The sequence below is a fragment of the Phocoena sinus genome, chromosome X, assembly GCF_008692025.1.
Source record: "Phocoena sinus isolate mPhoSin1 chromosome X, mPhoSin1.pri, whole genome shotgun sequence".
Lineage (NCBI taxonomy): Eukaryota > Metazoa > Chordata > Mammalia > Artiodactyla > Phocoenidae > Phocoena > Phocoena sinus.
In genome coordinates this window covers 68,757,975-68,778,789 of record NC_045784.1, presented here as the reverse complement: position 1 = coordinate 68,778,789, position 20,815 = coordinate 68,757,975, and the positions used below count along the sequence as shown (strand labels likewise).

General features: G+C 35.0%; 1 protein-coding gene and 1 non-coding gene across 3 annotated transcripts in view; one reads left to right on the top strand and one right to left on the bottom strand.

Annotated features, from left to right (window-relative positions):
* BRWD3 (bromodomain and WD repeat domain containing 3) overlaps positions 1 to 20,815 on the top strand; it is a 118,876-nt gene that overhangs the window by 11,449 nt on the left and 86,612 nt on the right. For both annotated transcript variants that reach the window (XM_032620103.1, XM_032620102.1), the window contains exons 5-6: positions 1,342 to 1,492; positions 2,849 to 2,947. In XM_032620103.1, the coding sequence (XP_032475994.1) occupies positions 1,342 to 1,492; positions 2,849 to 2,947 (250 nt within the window). The remainder of the gene's footprint in view (positions 1 to 1,341; positions 1,493 to 2,848; positions 2,948 to 20,815) is intronic.
* Positions 12,347 to 12,453, bottom strand: LOC116748216. Its single transcript, XR_004348227.1, has one exon. It is a non-coding gene; the product is annotated as a U6 spliceosomal RNA (small nuclear RNA).

The window sequence follows — 20,815 nt, the reverse complement described above, 5'->3', positions numbered from 1 at the left end:
GGTAGATTAAAATTTGTTTCTTCAGGGACTTACAAAAGATAATTGGCAGGAAATACTTTTAAAAAATCACAATAGAATCATTTATTCCCAGATTCCTAAATACATGTTGGATTGTAGTTCTTTGACCTGTGTTTCCTAAGAAAACAAAAAAGGCACCCTGATAGGAGAAAGATTTTTCCTCTGTGAGTTCATATGATATTACTTATAGGTAGACTTTGGTTTTTATTCATTCATTGATTCAGTGAACCAGTATTTATCAAGAACACACATAATCTCTTCTGGTGATCATTAGGGATGATTTACAAAATTATTCCTTTGAGTTATATTGTTTTTGACTTGGAAGTAATATATTGATATGTGTCCTATGTGATGGTAGGTATATATATGTGTGTATATATATATATATATATATATATATATTTCTCTCTCTGTAGCACTTATAAAAATTGGCATTGTAACTGTAAGTAGATTTTAGGGCCTTTTGTCAAGATGAGAATGTAGATGTTCTTTTTATCTAAGGATTTTTAATGTTCTAGTTTACTCTTTACTGTTTTAATAATTAGGTATTTATGAAGCACATCAGTAACTTTAACATTAGCTTAGATAAAAAATGAAAACCAGTTTCGTTGTTTTATTGTCTCATCCCTATCTACATTTGTTAATCATCTTCAGAAATTTACTTGTGTTTTAAAGACGAGTTAATGTTAAAATAAATAAATAAAGCACTTGGAGGAAAAAAATGAGTTAATGTTGCAATGAATTTTGAGTACATAGCTTGTTTAGAACATGGTATTTAAAATAATCCTTAATTTGATACTCTTTTGAAAACCAATTAACTTTTTTCGGAGAGAGTTCTGCTTTAATTAAGCAAATGTGTCCTGTTAATCCTAAAGGGACTTAAGTGAGAGTTTGGTGCAAGTATTACCTTTTGTTTGCATTCTTATCATTTATATAGAATCTAGATTCTCTGATTCTTGATCACTGCTGATCAAGTACTAGTAGAGTTTACCCATCATCTTTGTACTTTGATTTTTAGGCATGATCCTTTTTGCTGTTTTGTAATGCTTATTGCATTAGATTAACAGCTAAGCAAATGATTTAATCAAGGCACGAAAAAGTAAGTTAAACTGCCATGTCATTTATGTGTTATCACTTGTTTAAATGATGCTTAATTTTTGTAACTGTTTCTTAAATTTGGTTGAAGTATTAAATATTTAAAATGTTATTTTCCTTGTGTGTTTTAAAATTGTACTTTTTTCCATGATGGAACAGTTTGGTAATGGACTAGATTAATGTTTTTAAACCAAATTTGTTTTCCTGTATTTTACTTATGCTTTTTAGGTGGCAGCCAATGCACACATTCCTCCAGACTACCTCCTTAAAATTTGTGAGCGGATTGGTCCCTTACTAGATAAGGAGATCCCTCAGAGTGTTCCTGGGGTACAGACATTACTAGGTGTTGGTCGGCAGTCTCTGTTACGGGATGCCAAAGGTAAGATTTTTACAGTTTTTAGAGGAAGGAGTCGAGAGTAGTGTATTTTTATGTTAATTAAATGTTCCCATGCTTTTCTAAATACTAATTTTCTTTTAGTTTTTCTTATCTTGCCAATCTTGTTTTTATTTTCCTAGTGTACAAGTAAATTTTTAGAGGCCTAAATGGAGCCCTTTTCTGTAAAACAGTGAATACTATAGAGGTAAAGACTATAAAATCTCTTTGTAATCCTGTGGAATAGAAATCTCAAAAGATCGCTGCTCTGATTAGTACAGTATAAATACATAAAATATTCTTTCATTACATTTTGATGTTCTTAATCTTTGAGTCTTGATATCATCCTAATCACATTGGGTATTTCATAGCAGGTAAATGAAAATTATGATATATAACTATGTTTATAATTAAAAATATTAAAAAAAATCAATCCATCAGCGTTCAGTAACAGTTTCTCTACTCCACTATTTTTCAGTCTTTTACAGATTTCTCCCAAAGTTTTACACGGAACCCCCATATGTAAATTATATAGATAGAATTTTCTGAATGTAAAAATGTGAAATTAGGCATTTAGGACGCCTTAGTGAATTAAATACTTCAGGTCTAGCAACCAATTTATTTCTATGTTTTGTTTTTTTAGCATAATGTTTTAAAAATCCTAATTTACAAATATAAATAGTTACATAAATGATGTCAGTTTTTAAATATCTTAATTTAAGGAAATTCTTTAATTCAGTTAATTTGAAACCTTTCAAGAGAGTAGTAGAATATTTTTGTTTCAAAGTTGTATTATTAGGAATATTTTGTATTTGCTTGAATTTTTTGACATAAACATTAAAGATAAAAAAACACAACTATTTTTACTCAATTATCATCTGATATGCAGTGTTACCTGTTATGGCACAGCTGGCAGGCGCTCCATAACATTAACATACACGAAGTATAAATGTTTCTGAATTTTACCTGGCATACTTGTGCTGTATTCATTTCCTTGCTTATACAGTTTTATGTGAGCAGATGTGTATAAGCCTAAAGATCAAGAAGGGGACCAATGTAAACTTAAAACCTTATTAATCCATGACATATTTACATAAGATTCAAATATATGTATAATAAAAGCTTTGGTTCTATATCAGCATGGAAATAAAATATCCTGATGATAATATTAAGGCATTGGTGTTTACCTATCATAATATAGATTATAACACTTTTAAACATATGCATGTTATTTCTTATTGTGGTTTTAATAGTTAAAAATGTATTTCAATAAATAAAATTGAAAACAGATATTTGCCTCTAGGGTACAGTTAAAAAAAAACTGTTTTATGCCTTGACTAACTTTTGAATCTTTTTGTATAGACTGTAAGAGTACGCTATGGAATGGCTCTGCTTTTGCAGCTCTACATAGAGGCAGGCCTCCAGAACTACCTGTAAATTATGTGAAACCTCCAAATGTGGGTGAGTAATGTCCATGTGAGTTATAAACATATTCTTAATTTGTTCCTTCCTGAACTCATTATACAGCCAAAAATACGTACCAGAATTAAATTTGAAGTATAAACAAACTGCTTACATTCTTGAAGAGTTTCATGGTTGGTCCAGATTTTTTAAAGCTTTTTTTTTTTTTTTTTTTTTTTTTTTTGCGGTACGGGGGCCTCTCACTGTTGTGGCCTCTTCCGTTGCAGAGCCTGTGCTCCGGATGCACAGGCTCAGCGGCCATGGCTCACGGGCCCAGCAGCTCCACGGCATGTGGGATCTTCCCGGACTGGGGCACGACCCCGTGTCCCCTGCATTGGCAGGCGGACTCTCAACCACTGTGCCACCAGGGAAGCCCTAAAGCATTTTTATGTAAAGCAAATATAATCATGGTTTTGTAAAGGGTAACCTTTTTTTAAAATTCATTTTCTTTCTTTCCCTTCCCCTGGCCTCCTCTCCTCCTCCCCTTCCCCTCCTCCCCCTTCCCCTCCCTTCCTCCTCCCCTCCTCCTCCTCTCCCTTCCCCTTCCCCTCCCTCTCCTCCACTCCTCTCCTGTCTTCCCTCCCTTTCTTTCTTTTTTCCTTCCTTCCTTCCTTTCTTTCTTTCTATTTTTCTTTCTTTCTCTCTTTCTTTCTTCCTTCCTTCCTTTCTTCCTTTCTTGCTTTTCTTTCTTTATTCCTTTCTTCCTTTCTCTCCTTCTCTCCTTCTCTCTCTCTTTCTCTTCTTCTCTCTTTCTCTCTCTCTCTCTTTCTTTCTCCCTTTCTCTTCTTTCTTTCTTTCTTTCTTTTTTTCTTTCTTTCTTTCCTCTTAGCAGAAGCATTTCCTTTTTTATATATTTCAGGTGTTTTTTACCATATGGATGTCTATTTACATATTTCTGTGCTGAGCTCAAAGATTTTACAGGGAACTATGTAAAGATAGATTTCAGAAGGAAGCAAAAGTACATTCTGCTTATAGCTGCTTGCCAAACTTATAATGATGTAATAAATTTTATGTCTTTATTAAAAGGAAAAAAATCACCCTTCCCACTTGTAGTTTACTGAAATTCACATGTCCCATTCATATTATTCCTGGGTCATCTCTAGCCAGACCATTATGAAGAAATAATAGTAGTGGTTCCTGAGGAGATCTAGCTAACAAATCCATTTATACTAAAGTTAATTCTTGCAAAGAATGTACAGAACCAAGCAGCAAGATGAGTAACTGCCACTCTTTTCCTATTTTCTCACTCTTCTGAAAAATTACATTATTTTATATAGTGCCTAGTGCCTAGAGAATATGCCTTAAATTCAAATTGAAAAATAAGTTTACTTTTTTTAAGGAATACTATTTTATATAATTAGCTTATAGAACTTATTTACCCAAAGAGGTTAAATAAATTTAGACTAGAAATAATTTTTAAAAATATTTAGATGAAGTCATTGATAAAGATTCATAAGTGTTATTAAGATAAATTGGATTCTTTGATATATATTGCTAACACTACTCTTCCATAGCCTGGATATTACTGGAAAAAGTAGACTACTGGGTTGGGTCTAGTTGGACATGGTGTTTTTAACTTTTTTTTTTTTTTTTTCATTTTCAGGGACAGTTTGTTTATCATCCAGAATTTTCTGGTGTTCACTTTTCCCTTAAGCTTTATTCATAATTAATTTATTGAATTGAATTGAGATAGCTTTTATTTTTCATGCATTTATTTATGTTCAAAAGGTATAATAGTCTTAGTCGTACTATCAACATTGTTTATATGCTTTATACTTCCTTCAGTGATCACATGTGAAGCACTGAAGAGCAGCCTGTAGAGTATTAGGTTTTCAATATTTCTTTATTCTTTCTTTCCTTCTCTTTCTCTTGTTTCTTTCTTGCTTTTTGTTTCTTTTTTTTTTTTTTTTTGGTACGTGGGCCTCTCACTGTTGTGGCCTCTCCCGTTGCGGAGCATAGGCTCCGGACGTGCAGGCTCAGCGGCCATGGCTCACAGGCCTAGCTGCTCTGTGGCATGTGGGATCTTCCCGGACTGGGGCACGAACCCGTGTCCCCTGCATCGGCAGGCAGACTCTCAATCACTGCACCACCAGGGAAGCCCTCTTTCTCTTTTTAAAAAATATTTATTTATTTGGCTGCGCCCGGTCTTAGTTGTGGCACACGAGATCTTCATTGCCGCTTGTGGGATCTTTAGTTGTGGCATGTGGGATCTAGTTCCCTGACTAGGGATCGAACCCAGGCCCCCTGCATTGGGAGCATGGAGTCTTGACCACTGGACCACCAGGGAAGTCCCTCTTTCCTTCTCTTTTAAAAAATTCTTTCTACTGTGCATATACATTCAAACTTCTGTTGGTTTTGTACAGTAAATGCTTTACATTCTGACAATCATTTTGTTATTCATAATGGTAATTGCTTAGGAATTTTAGTGTCCCTGTCACTGATGCTTTCACATTCTTAAATCTGCCATGTTATTTGGGGATGAGCTATTGAAATAGAGATAACTCAATCATGATGTATTTTCATGTAGTATATAGTAGTCAAGATACTTAAGTTCAACATATTTAGAATTCAGAACCTGATAAAAACTCAGAGGAGTTGACTACGAAAGTAAACAAGATAAGTAGAAAATCTTTTAAAATTTGTTATTTGAGACAGTTTTCTCATTATGGGGTACAGCTTTCCATAGCTACTTTAAAATCAGTTTTATAGTTTCCCTGTATAAATAAAACTTAATCATGAAGGTAAGTCTTGAAGGTTTTATCACAGAATCTTAGCACTAGAAAGAACTTTTAGCAACACTATTTCTTGATAAAAGGGTTCCTTGGTCAATTAAATGTGGGAAACACTGAATTTAAAAAAATACAGAAAGAAATGAATGCATGTAGGACTGCTCAGATCCTTTCATATGCTGAAATGCATTGTGAATCACCTTAAGGGGAGCATTATCTAAGTAATTTGGCAGTGGAAATCCTTTTCCCAGAACACCTGTAACATTCTGAAAGTTTCCTGGGAGCAGATTTAGGAAACTGGGTTGCAAACCCCTGTTTAGAGCAGAAAAATCCAAAGCCCAGAGAAGTATGTGACTGGCATACGTTACACTGCTTGCCTTACAGTCTATTTCTAAACCATTTAATGGAGAATTCCCTGGCGGTCCAGTGGTTAGGACTCCACATTCTCACTGCCGAGAGCCCAGGTTCAATCCGTGGTTGGGGAACTAAAATCCCACAAGCTGTGTGGGGCGGCCAAAGGAAAAAAAAAAAACATTTCATGGTCAGATGTTACCAATACTTCCTTTTATAACAGATCTACACTTAGAACTCAAAAGATAAAGGATTAGCCACATCATTTTTTATTTTTTTAAGTCATATATTATGGTGTATGTATGATTTACATAAAAAGGTTCTCCCCCCATTTCTTTTGGCCGCGCCACATGACTTGTGGGATCTTAGTTCCCCCAACAGGGATTGAACCTGTCCTGGCAGTGAAAGCCCTGAGTCCTAACCACTGGACCGCCAGGAAATTCCCAAGTTCTGCCTTTTTAAGTGTGCAGTTCAATGAGTTTTGACAAATGAATACATTTGTATAACCACCACCAACACAATAAAATATGGAACATTTTTATCACCCCTTAACTTTCTTTCATGCCTCATTGCAGTCAATGCCCTATTCCTCAATCCCTGGAAACCACTAATCTATCACTGTACTTTTGCCTTATTTAGAATGTCATCTAAATGAAATTATATAGTATGTAGCCTTTTGTGTCTGATTTCACTTAGACCTAATTCTTTTTTGATTCATGCGTATCATTTCACCAAGTTGTATTCTGTTGTATAGGTACACTGGATTCTGTATGTCCATTCATCTATTGATGGACATTTGGGTTGTTCCAGAGTTTGGCTATTATAAATAAAGGCCTATAAATATTCTTGTACAGGTTGTTGCATGAACATCTGTTTTCCTTTCTCTGGGTAAATAGCTACGTAGTGGATTGTTGGATCATATGGTAAGTGCAGGTTTAACTTTAAGACACTATCAAATTATATCAAAAGTAGCTATCCCATTTTGTATTCCTACTAGCAATGTATAATTTTAGAATTAGCATCTCAATTTCTATAAAAAGAAGCAACTGAGATTTTGTTTGGGATTACATTGAATCTGTAGATCAATTTGGGGAAAATTAATATCTTAACATTGAGCCTTTCATTCCAGGAACATAGTATAATTCTCCATTTATTTAGGTCTTTTTACATTTCTCACAGTAATGTTTTGTGAGATATTTCACTAAGGGTTTCTGATGCTATTTTAAATTGTATATTTTAAAATTTCAGTTTCCAGTTGTTAGTAAACACAGTTTTTTTTTTGTATATTGCTAATCCAAAATTCACTAACTAGATCTAATAGCCTTTTTTTCTTTTTTGGGAGTCTTTGGGATTCTCTACATGGATGATCATGTTGTCCACAAATAAAGACAGGTTCACTTTATCCTTTGTAATCTTTTATGCCTTATAGTGCTTTTTTTTTTTGCCTTGAACTGCTTGTACCTCAAGTACAATGGTGAATTGAAGAGGTAAGACTGGATGTTCTTGCCTTATTCCTGATCTTAGAGGAAAAGCAGGCAATCTTTCACCATTAAGTATGATTGTAGATGCTCTTTATCAGGTTGAGGATGTTCCCTTCTATTCCTACTTCCTTTTTTTAAAAAAAACTTATTTTATTTTTGGTTGCGTCGGGTCTTATTTGTGGCACACGGGATCTTTCATTGCGTTGCGTGGGCTCTCTCTAGTTGTGGTGCATGGGCGCACAGGCTCCAAAGCATGTGGGCTCTGTAATTGTGGTGCGTGGGCTTAGTAGTTGCGGCACATGGGCTTAGTTGCCCTGCAGCATGTGGGATCTTAGTTCCCCGACCAGGGATCGAACTTGCATCCCCTGCATTGGAAGGTGGATTCTTAACCACTGGACCACCAGGGAAGTCCCTATTCCTACTTTCTGTAGAATTTTTATTGTAAAGAGATATGTCCCACGTTCAAAATTTTATTCAGTATAGTTGGAATTGTACCAGTTATTTCTTGGCACTCACTTTAACTGGTATTTTATATAGTATAGTGCTACCCAATAGAACTTTCAGTGATAATGGAAATGTTCTATCCTGTGATATCCAAAACAGTAGCCACTAGTCACATGTGGCTATTGTATCTGAGGTCTAAGTTTTTAATCTTATGGAACTTTAAGTAATTTGACATTCAGTAACCGCATATAGCCAATGGACAGTGCAGATCTAGACCAGTGTTGGAATCCGTAAGCAGCCCTCTGGATAGGTGCATAATTTGGTAATAATATATTGCCTAATGATTCACTTTATATACTTAACCTGGAATGTTTCCAATTTTTGTACTTAGAAACTGCCTTTAGCTTTTCCTATTATGATTTTAGTAACTCACTTTAAAGATCATATTGTGCCACTTCTTTCCAATTAAAGTTTTACAATTGCCTTTGGCCAAAACCAATAACATTCTGACCTTATCTGTACTCTCTACTCTATTGGATCATTTACTCAAATGTTCCCATCTTTTGTGCAGTTAATCAGCAATGTTATTTAGTAATTTAATGAAGTGGAGGAGAGGGAGCATGGGAATGGAACTTGGGAGTTAATTCCCAGATTACATTCTCCAGATTAACAGCTGTAATACTTTAAATATATGTGTACTTAAATTTACCAGGAAAAATAAATAAATAAATTTACCAGGAATGAATTTCCAAATTCCTATAGGGCAAGACCAACAATGCCTATATTTACATTATTACAGGTCTAAGCTCCAGTCATGCCACCTCATTAGCTGTATGCTTGACTAATCAAGTTGGTTTTGCATTGTGTCAAATTGAATCAGAGGAAAAAAATTGAACTAAATTCAAAACAGTACTTTTCATATTAAGTCCCTGTCTTATTCCTTTTTTTAACTTTTTAAAATTGAAGTATAGTTAATTTTCAATTTTGTGTTAGTTTCAGGTGTACAGCACAGTGATTCAGTAACATATATGTATATCTATCTATTCTTTTTCAGATTCTTTTCCATTATAGGTTATTACAAGATATTGAATATAGTTCCTTGTGCTATACAGTAGGTCTTTGTTGTTTTTCTGTTTTATAAATAGTAGTGTGTATATGTTAATCCCAAACTCCTGATTTTTCTTCCCTCCTCCACCACCATTCCCTTTGGTAACCATAAGTTTTCTATGCCTGTGAGTCTTTTTCTTTCAAAACAGTATTAATACCTAATGCCACTGAAAGAAATCCTGGGGCATATGTAATTAATATTTGTAGTATTGTTTGAGATCTTGCACTATAATCACTATGTATTGTTATTTATTCATCCCTTTAAAAATTAGTAGTTGTTTTGGAAACTTTGTAGTGGTCATATTAAAACTTGAAAATATAATTTCATACAATTACAACTCTGCTTTGAGAGTTTGTCAGTACAGAAATAATTTTGAAAATCTGTTTCATGTCTGTTTGAAATGAATATTTGGAAGAACTAGTATTATAGTTATTACCCATCATGGTAAGAGTTTCAGAAATTGTCCTAATTATCACATTCTAAACAATTTTCATAAAATTATCCATAGAAATGGCAGCAAGATGTCTTGTTCATTTTAGTTTGAGACTTAACATTATACCCAAGGAACAAACGTACATGCTTGTATTTCTAAACTGAGTCAAGGGCATGATGCTGTAAGACTCTAAACCTTTTTTTACCTCTTTTATCTTCAGTACAATTGACATATAGCAATGTCCTGTAATTTACATAGTAGGCCTGTAATTTACAACTTATACAACTCAGGAGGCTTGTATTAACTCTGTAGCCAAATTCATATTTATCTGTTGCCATAAGCTTCCATTTAACATTGATTGGCTCTTGACTTATTGGCCATTGTATGGTTATATGTCAACTTAAAGCCAGAATTCACTTGGAGGTGGGAAATCTACCTCTTGTTAATATGTAAATGTAAATTGAAAGAAAGTAAGGTAAAATTTATTTGGTTGAGGTTGGCTGGGTTTCTGCCAGGAATATTTGTCATTCTCCCTCTGATTTTATGTAGTTCTCGTCTCTTGCCCGTGCATCACACTTTGGCCAAGCCTTGCTTTTTGTTGCCTGCTTCCCTCCACTTCACCTTCCTCCTTTTTGTACTTGATAATTATGCATGAAGCAAGTTGCTTCTAAAGTTATTACTTTCTTGTATCTGGAGAGGAACAAGGGATTCTTGTCACACCTGCAAGTAATTAGAACTGGAATATAAACTCAGAGTCTTTTGTAAGTGCTACATTGTGAGTGCTCACTAAATATTAAATGAATGGAAGTGCTATGATTGCTGCCATATGGAAATGGAAGCATCCCTTTTAAAGGCATTTTTATGGTTTTATATAGCTTGTATGAGTTTCTAGCCCCTTGTATCCATTTCTGGAATCAATATTATATTAATATTAGGATAATAATTTTAGTTCCTTTATTTGAAAGAAAGTAGATTTTGTTGTGTCTTAGTATGATCATGTAAAATATAATGAAAAAATAATTTCTGTTTAATCCTATTAAGAACACTTTTTTCCTTTCCTCATTATTCTTTGTCATTTCTTTAGCTTTTTCTTTCAACATACACCAGAGTATTCTAAAAGGATCTTTTAGTATTTGTTCTATACATTTTACCCAGTACCTTATAGAAATAGAACTTTATAGTTCACATAGGGAAGCTGTAAAACAGTTTAGATTTGTTTATTTGGAGGAAAAGGCAGTCTAAAATTAAAATGTCTGTGTATGATAACCAAATCAAATTAAATGGTTTAGAAGAAGATAGTAAAATAAAGATTTAGGATATTTATTCCCAAATTATATTAAGTGAACTTTGCAGAAAGCCTGAATGGAATTAGAAATATTGTTTCTTTGCCATATCTTATATGATATTATCTTAGCAATAAGACATTCAATGACCATGAATACCAATAGCCTGTAGGACTTACTAGGTTTACTTAAATTGTACTGTGGATGGGTGTTAAGGGTGGGAATGGCATCAGCCTTAAAGACTGTGAAGCTGTTACTCTGTGTGGTTAAGGTTTCAAGAGATATAATTTGATTCATAGTAGCATCAAATCCATGAAAGAAATAATTCTGTTGTGCCTCTACTACAGTTTTCAGGTTTTATTAAAATTCATTTTTGCCCTTTTTTCTGGCTTCTTTTAAGACTTTATATTAATTTGTTGTTAGAGCTATTTTGGGAAATCCCAAACCAACTTTCACACAGAAAACACTAGTCATTTTAAATGTGGAGTTAACACTGAATTTCATGAGTCAATTTCCAACGTTCTTGACAGAGTATTTTCTTGGTCTGTTATTGTCCTCTCTACCTATAGGAGCTGATTGATATGTTCAACTGCGTTTTAACCAATCGTAAGGTCATATATATGCTATTATTTTATTTTTTAATAAAAATTAAAAAATAAAACTACAAATGTTAATCAATTGAATTTTTTGTAAAAGAGAAAAGACTAATCCAAGAATATTTTAGCCCTCTTTAAATACAGCTTGTTTCCTGAAAACCTGTTTTTGAAGATGATGTTGATAGTGATGGGTGTGGTGTGAGAAGTCTGATCTGTGAACAATAATCCTTTCTGCCTTGTGTGTATAAAGCCTTAAGTCTTTTATTTGGTTAGCAATTATCGGTTGAACCTGGTACTGTTTTGATTGTCTTAAGCTTTTGCTGAAAGCACCCCTCTCCCTCCTTCATCCTCTACCCTACCCCCACATTCTTGAGGTTTGTCTTTGAGGTAGGTATATAACTACTATTTCTTAGAAGGTCACAACTTTGCTTTATTGTTATGAAGTTGTTTTAGTGGATTTTAAAACATTTCTTGATGCTATAGGCATCATATTAGAACATGCTTTTGGTAATAATGTCCTTTGTCCTTCATTCCTCTCATAGGGCTGGCCTAGCAAAGGGGTTGAGATTATTCTTTAAAATAGCTAGACCTGCTATTTCCAAAGCATTACTGGTAAAGAGGCACCTTTAAACTCTCTGGGTTGTTTATGGCTTCTATGGAAGTTAGCTTGACCTATTTTTAAAACAATTAATTCAGTTTATCTTTCAATGCCAGTTGCAGAAGAATTGGAAATATTCTACTTTTTATATAATCTGTATTAAAGTTTAAAAATTAAAAGTTAGCAAATTACACAAGGATTTCATGAACACTTTGTATAGCATGTTATTAGATTGTAGGTGACAGGTAAAACTGCTCAAGAGTTATTTGACTCATTTGTGTTAAAAATCGAATAATATCACCCATTTGCACACATCTGGTTTTTATCTGGAGCTTGATGCCAAGTTGATGATATACTCTTTTTTTTTTTTTTTTTTTTAAATATGGAACGCTTCACGAATTTGTGTGTCATCCTTGTGCAGGGGTCATGCTAATCTTCTCTGTATCCTTCCAATTTTAGTATATGTGCTGCTGAAGCAAGCACAATGATACACTCTTTTTCCCAGCAGATATGGTAGTTTCCTGGCTTTGGCAGGCAAAGATATGGTAGATGTCATTATCTCTTAGCATCATTGATCAGATATTTCCTGTGATATAAGCCATAGAATTCAGTGAGTTATTCATCCTTATTGGCAGTGAAATTTTCTTGTGGTTAGTGATTTTCTGGTTTAGGTTCAAGTGTTTTTAATTAATTAATTTATTTATTTATTTTTGGCTGTGTTGGCTGTTCATTGCTGAGCACGGGCTTTCTCTAGTTGTGGCAAGCAGGGGCTACTCTTTGTTGCGGTACACGGGCTTCTCATTTCAGTGGCTTCTCTTGTGGTGGAGCACGGGGTCTAGGCGCGTGGGCTTCAGTAGTTGTGGTTCACGGGCTTAGTTGCTCCAGAGCATGTGGGATTTTCCTGGACCAGGGCTCAAACCCGTGTCCCCTGCATTGGCAGGCTGACTCTTAACCACTGCACCACCAGGGAAGTCCAGTTCAAGTGTTTTTTGTTTTTGTTTGTTTTGTAGCGAGGAGGGCTTTTATCAGTACTAAACTGCTGAATGTGTAGGGTAATTCAAAATAACTTACCTTGTGCAAGTCTCATCAAACAAAGACCACCAGGAACAAGCCTGTAGTTTGAAAAAATCAAATTTGTTTACTCTTAGTGAGGGACCCTGGAAGGCCTCTGGACAAGAGGGAGGAGGGAAGTGTCTTTAGTAAATTTTGGCTTACCACTGAAGAATTTTGAGGAGTGTCTGCAGGAAGCCAGGATTAGTTCTGGATTGGTGGCTGATTCTGAGGTAAATTGAGAGAAGTGGGTATTAACTACGGGTTGGGTGCGGTCATGAAGCTGGGCAGTTTAGGACTTGGGTATCTCGCTCCAGTAATAAATGAAAATACCAAAGTGAGGATGGGGGCATCATTGGTAAGAAAGCTGTAATCACCCAAAGAAGGGGTCGCTATGATATTTTACAATTGCTGCATGACCTTGGGAAAAACAATGTTTCCTGTTAACTTTTCAGCTGGCTTTATCTGTGTCTGTCCTCCCAGCCTGATTAATTGCAGGGCTGCTTTTTTCTTTTTCAGTCCTAACTGACATTTACTCTTTCAGTCCCAGATAGGTTTTGATTCTTTCAACATGTGTTCTTATAAATCTTTTAAAAACACATGGTCAAGCTACAACAATTTGTTATTGTCTTTAAGGGCTTTTCTGGATGTTCTTAGTCTGTTGAATTGAAAATCTTTTGTTTTGGTCTACAGACATTTTCTAACACCAGTTCAAAATTCCATGCCAGTGTACAATAATTTTAAAACAAACAGATTTTTTTCCACTGTAAATAATGAGTGGAGTAGAAGAGTGGTCTAACAACTCTGATGTGGCCATCTCAAACCAACACTTCGGTTCTTGGTGAACTTTCCAGTAAAACCCAATTTAGTAGATGCCAGAGTCCCTGCCGATTTTGTTCACTGTCTTTTGCAGGTAGAGGGAAGATTGAGGAATATAATGTAGAATTTTTGATGTTATAGTTATTTCCTATTTCAGGCTCATTATATATTTTCTACAATGTCATTAAATAGACAGCACTTAAAAGTAAGAAGACTGTTGAACTAGAATCAAAAGACCTGGATTGAACCAAGGGTCTGCTATGTATTGATGTTAGGCAAGACAGTTTCTTTGGGCTTTAATTTCCTCATTTACAAATTGAAGAAAATGCTTGCCTTCAGATCTCACAGGATTACTGTGAACTCAAATGAGATGTCTTTGGAATTACTTTATAAGCTTTAAAATGTTATGCAAATGTAACTTGTAATTATGATATTGGATCACACGCTGATAATAATGTTGATAGTGATAATAATGACTCATAGGTTAAACATCTGGTATTTGAGTTATCATCACAAAAAGATTATCTAGCTCACATGCAACTGTAGTGCGGTGCTTTTTTAGTATCTAAACTTAAGTTTCAGGACCTGTTCTTTGTCTCCAAATCCAGTGCCCTTTCCACAAAAGTCTCAGCAAAGTAAGTAATATATATTTCCTAGTTGCCATAATAGAACCCCTTGTAAGAGCCTAGAGTTTGTGGTGGGAGATGAAACTGGAAAGGGAGGTTGGGGCCCAATTATTCGGAACTGTCCGTGCCAGGAGTCAGCAAAATTTTTGGATAAAGGGCCAGATAGTCAATTTTTTTGGTCTCTGTTGCAATTACTCTGTGGTAGTGTAAAAACAGCTCTAGATAATATGTAAATGAATGAGCATGGTTGTTTTCTAATAAAATTGTATTTGTAAAAATAGGTGGTGAGCTGCATTTGGCCTATGGACCCAAGTTTGCCAACCTCTGTTCTACACTGATGAATTTAGATTTTATACTATAGGTACTGAAGAACCATTGGGTACTTTTGAATGGGAAAAGTATATGATTGGATTTTCATTTTGAAAAGACAGCTCAGGTGGCAGAATGTAGGATAAATTGGAGAGGAGAGAGAATGGAGGAGGCAGGCAGGGAAATCAGAGGGAAGGCTCTTACTGTAGGTATAGACAGGAGATGATGAGTGTGGGGGTAGTAGCAACAGAAATGGACATAACTGGATTGATTCAAGCAAAATTTTGGAGGTGAGATGAATAATACAGTTTGGTTGGATGTGGGGCATAAAAGAGGAAGAGTAAAACTATTAGTAACAAAATTGAGGAGAGGGAGAATATAGAAAACTTGTGATGGAAGGATAATGAATGTGATCTGGGAACTCTCCATCTGTGGTACATCTAGGTAAAGGGGAAGGATGTCCATTAGGTAGTTGAAAATGTGGTCCAGGAGCTCAGGTGAAAGATGTAAGTTAGAGATAAAGATTTGGCAGTAATTAGTATATGGGTAGGTAAGATTGCAGGGACAGCATGAAAACAGAGAAGAAATCCCAGGATAGAATTTGAGTGAACTGTTAGCATTTCATCAAGGGTGAGTCAGGGTAGAAAAAACAATATAAGAAACTAAGAAGGCAAGATTTAGAGAGGCAGTAATGATATCTTGAAATGGGAATCAGAAATGATATCTTGTAAGTCATAAGAAGAAAATTGCAGATTTGATCAATATTCCCTATCAAACTTACTATGGAATTTATATTCTCAATGGTTTTGGAAGGTTGAATACTAGAAATAATTTTTATTCAATTCAGCAAATACTTGAACAGCAAATATATGCAAAACCTTTTCTAATGTTCAGGGCAGTCCTTGCTGTCAAGAATGTTACTCTTTGGGGAGGTTTAGACAGATGCTGGACTATGATTATTGTACAAGGCATTGTCTCAGTCCTTTTGGGCTGATATAACAAAATAGTATAGACGAGATGGCTTATGAACAAGATTTATTTCTCACTGTTTTGGAGTTTGAGAAGTCGAAGATTAGGTACCAGCAGATTTGGTGTCAGGTTAGAATTGGCTTTCTGGTTCATAGATACCTCACATGGAGGAAGGGGCAAGGGAAATTTCTCAGGCCTCTTATATAAGGTCACTAATTTACTTCCCCAAAGGTACCACATCCTAATGCCATCACATTGGATATTAGGTTTTCAATATATGAATTTGGGGGAGGAGGCACAAATGTTCTGTCTAAAGCAGACATAGACTAAGTGATTTAAGGGAAATACAGTAATGGGCATTAAGGAAGGAAGGAGAGATGAAACTGATTAAGAGAAACATGGAAAGATTTTAAGGAATAAGTGACCTTTGAGATGAACTTTGAAGGATTAATTATAACTTGAAGGGTGGAACATTACAGATGAGAGGATATCTGTATAGGACAGAAAAGGAGGCTTCTATGATTTTAAGTGGAAAATTTATGCCCTGGAGGAGTATGAATTATGGTTGGATATTTTGGGAAAGGTGGGACCAGATTAATTAAGCAAATACTTGACGGTCTTTTGCTTCCAAGGTACTAGAAGTACATTAATCAGTACATGATTAATGTATCCTGTACTGACTGAACTAGGTCAGTACAGGATACGTTAATCTCTATCCTTAAAGTGCTTGTAATCTTAGATCAGAGATATGCACAGATAACTAATACAAGGACCACGATAAGAAGTGAAACAGGAGGGTTTAGTTTTGGCTGAAGTGATTGAGAAAGATTTCATGAAAAAGAATGGTTTTAGGCTATGCCTCCAAGGATAAGAAGGATATTGATAAGCTGAAATGGCAGAGGTTAGGCATAAGGCTAAGGGAATAGCATAAGCAAAGGTGCTGGTTTGGTAAACTGGGAGAAGTTTAGGTTTGAAGTTTAGGTGGGAGTTCATTATTTTTTATCAATGGATGTCTCGTTGCTCCAGCACCATTCATTTAAAATGATATCCTTCCTCCATTGAATTTGATTTGTACTTTTTTCAAGCATCAGTTACTATTTGTGTGGATCTGCTTGGTCCTCTATTCTGTTCTATTGATATATGTGTTTATCTCTTTACCAGGACTGCATTGTTTTGATTATTGTAGTTACATAGTAAGGCTTAACGTTGGAAAGAGTAGGCCCTCTCACTTTATTATTTGTCGAGATTGTTTTCAACATTCTAGGGCCAGTGCCATTCCATATAAATTTTAGGACAGGGTTATTAATGTCTGTAAAAGCCTTTTGAAAGGAATTGCATTAAGCCTATAAATCAATTTTGGAGAATTGACGTGTTTACTATGTCGAGACTTCAATCCATGGACATGGTATGTCTCTATTTATTGAGGTCTCCTTTGATTTCTTTCATCAGCATTTTATAATTACAGCATACAGATATTGTACATGTTTTGTTAAGTATATATCCAAGTATTTAATTTTTGGAGTGATTGTAAATGTGTGTGGTTTTTTTACACTTTATTTTTTATCGAGGTATAGTCGATTTACAATATTACGTAAGTTTCAGGTGTAGAACATAGTGATTCACAACGTTTAAAGATTATGCTCCATCTGTGGTTATTATAAAATAGAGGCTATATTCCCTGTGCTGCACAATATATTCTTTTTTTTTTTTTTTTTTTTTTTTTGCTGTACGCGGGCCTCTCACTGTTGTGGCCTCTCCTGTTGCGGAGCACAGGCTCTAGATGCGCAGGCTCAGCAGCCATGGCTCACGGGCCCAGCCGCTCCGCGTCATGTGGGATCTTCCCGGACTGGGGCACGAACCCGTGTCCCCTGCATTGGCAGGCGGACTCTCAACCACTGCGCCACCAGGGAAACCCTGCACAATATATTCTTGTAGCTTATTTATTTTATACAAAGTAGTTTGTACCTCTTAATCCCCTACCCCTATTGATGATATTGTGTTTTTAATTTTGGTTTCTGCATATTCATTATTAGTGTATAGAAATGCATTTGATTTATGTGTGTTGATCTTATTTCCTGTGACCTTGCTCAGCCCACCTATTATTTCTAGGAGTTTTCAATCTCTTTTAAAACATATTCTATCTTCCTTTTTTATACTATAGTTTTGGGATTATATGATTTGGCAGATGTAATTATGATATGGTTGGTTTGGGCTAGAAGATTTGGAACACAGTTTGCCTATTGGTGCAAATGATAATTTTTAAAATTTTTTCTCTCATTTTCAGAAAAACTGTTATACAATATTGGTTAAGAGATCAGCCTCTGAAGTCATATTGCCTAGATTTGAATCCTGGCTCTGTCACTTACTAGCTTGGGATCTTGGAGAATTTATTTAACCCCTTTATGCCTCAGTTTCCATGTCTTTAAAAAGGGGATGTTAATAGTACTCACTTTGTAGGGTTAACTAAGTTAAACATATAAAGTGCTTAGCATAGTGCCTGGCACATAAAAAGTATTAAATAAATATTAAGTTTTATTATATAACAAGGGATTTTTTAGTCTACTGTGGTTGGCAATGTATGGATAATATAATATTTTTGTATGTATTTTATTATTTTCTTTAGCATAGAGATTACTATCATTAGAGTAACCGATCTAATACCAAATGTTTCCCTCTTCCCTCTACCCTACCCATTTTGGAGTGTGAGAACATTGAAATTCTAGAGAGGAAAGGAAAGGGAAGAAGAATAGGAACTAAGCTTCACAGAAACTAAACCTTACTGTGCTAGATGTTCTACAAAATTCATGTCACTTAGGTGGTATTTTGCCTGTTTTATAGATTTTATAGATAAGGAAGAAGCTAGGCCTCTTGTTCTTTTCTCAATACTATGTTGCCATTTTACTCCATTATTCTGCCAAAATAGGGGGAATTGGTAGAACCCATTCTGCCAACACCTGTTGAGCTACTTGCCTGGCTCTTTGATTTTCCCACAGGATTACTATTGTATATATCCTTTGCCCTGCTCTCCTTGTGTGTCAAACACGTGTCCTCATTTATATCGAATAGTGACTTGGTACCCAGAAAAACAAGGGGTGAGTTCACTGCTTTGACCCATCAGTATCCTTTATTTGGTGGGGGGTAAACATTGCTGATATGTTTAAACATAAAGCACTAACTGAGAGGTAGCTGTGGTATAAGAAAAAAGAACATTGGACATAAGTTCAAGTACCCTCATTCTCTGTTAATTATCACCTGTATGACTTTGGAAAATTTGCTTCACCAACCTGGATCATAGTTTATTTATATGTAAAATGAGTGATTAGAGTAAAAATTAATCTTTAAAGTCCCTTCAAGCTCTAGCACAATTCTATAACATACACTAGTTCAAAGAGAGAAAGGTAAATCATGGTTGTGTGTAGATTACTTTCTAGGGCCTCAGAAATGCTGATTAGCCTCTCAGAATCTTCACTAGTGTTGGCTTGCATTTTTCCTTTCTATTTATTTATTTTTGACAAAAACATATTGTATACATTTAAGTTGTACAACTTGGTGTTTTGATATATGTCTACCATGTGAAATGATTACCACAATAAAAAATAAACCTGTTAGTTACCTATCATGTTACCATTTTTGTGTGTGTTATGAGAACACTTAAGATTTACTTTCTTACCAAATTTCAAGTATACAGTAGATTATTATTGACTGTAGTCACTAAGCTGTATATTAGATCTCCAGAATTGTTTTATCTTAAAACCGAATGTTTGTACTCCTTAAACAGTATCTCCTCCTCTGTCTCCCCCCAGCCTCTGGCAACTACCATTCTACTTATTGTTACTATGAATTCAACTTTTTAAAAAAGATTCTACATATGAGTGAAATCATGTAATATTTGTCCTTCTCCGTCTGGTTTATTTCACTTAGCATAATGTCCACCAGGTTCATCCATGTTGTCATAGACAGCAGGTTTGCATTTTCTGATTGCCAAAGGCAGCTGTTTTTCCTGTCTCCTGCATTTCCTGTGTCTAGAATTAAAGAGCACAAAGCTCAGTTACGTTTTAAATGTAAATCTCAATGAAAAATTTCATAAGACAGAAAATGATTACAAATATTAAATTTCTAATTGTACCTGTGGGCAAATGTCTCTTCCTGTGGTTGAATCAAATGCTTATTTGAGCCTATGCTTTTTACAAAAATGGGCATTTTTAATGCACATTTTTAAATTGAAATATATTTGTTACACATATAACATTGTGTAAATTTAAGGGTGTACAACATGTTGGTACATTTACATATTTTAATATGATTGCCATTGTAATGATAGTTAGCACCTCTATCACGTTACATAATCATCATTTCATTTTAATGATTGGAATAATTAAGTTCTAATGTCAGCAAGTTTGATAATTATACAACAGTATTGTTGTCTATATTCACTATACTGTACATTAGATCCAAAGGATTTATTTACTTTTTACTAAGTTTGTACCCTCAACCATCTGTCCTATTCCCCTACTCCCCAGCCCCTGATAACCACCATCTTACTGTCTTTATATAGTACTTGTCTTTCTCTGTCTGACTTATCACACTTAACATAAAGTCTTCAAGGTCCATACATGTCAGAAATGGCAAGATGCCCTTCTTTATCATGGCTGAATAATATTCCATTGTATACCACAACTGCTTTATCCATTCGTCTGTTATGGGTACGTAGGTTGTTTCCATATCATGGCTATTGTGAATAATACCAGAATAAAAGTGAGAGTGAATCTCTTCAATATTTTGTTTTCATTTCCTCTGGGAATATAGTAAAAAGTGGAATTCCTGGGTAATATGGTAGTTTTTTTTTCTTTTCTTTTTTTTTTTTGGCTGTGCCGTGTAGCATGTGGGATCTTAGTTCCCCAACCAGGGATTGAACCCATGACCCCTGCAGTGGAAGTGTGGCGTCCTAACCACTGAACTGCCAGGGAATTCCCTGGTAGTTCTATTTTTAATTTATTGAGGAACCTCCATATTGTTTTCCATAGGGGCTGAACCAACTTACATTCCCACCAACAGTTCCCTTTTCTCCTCAT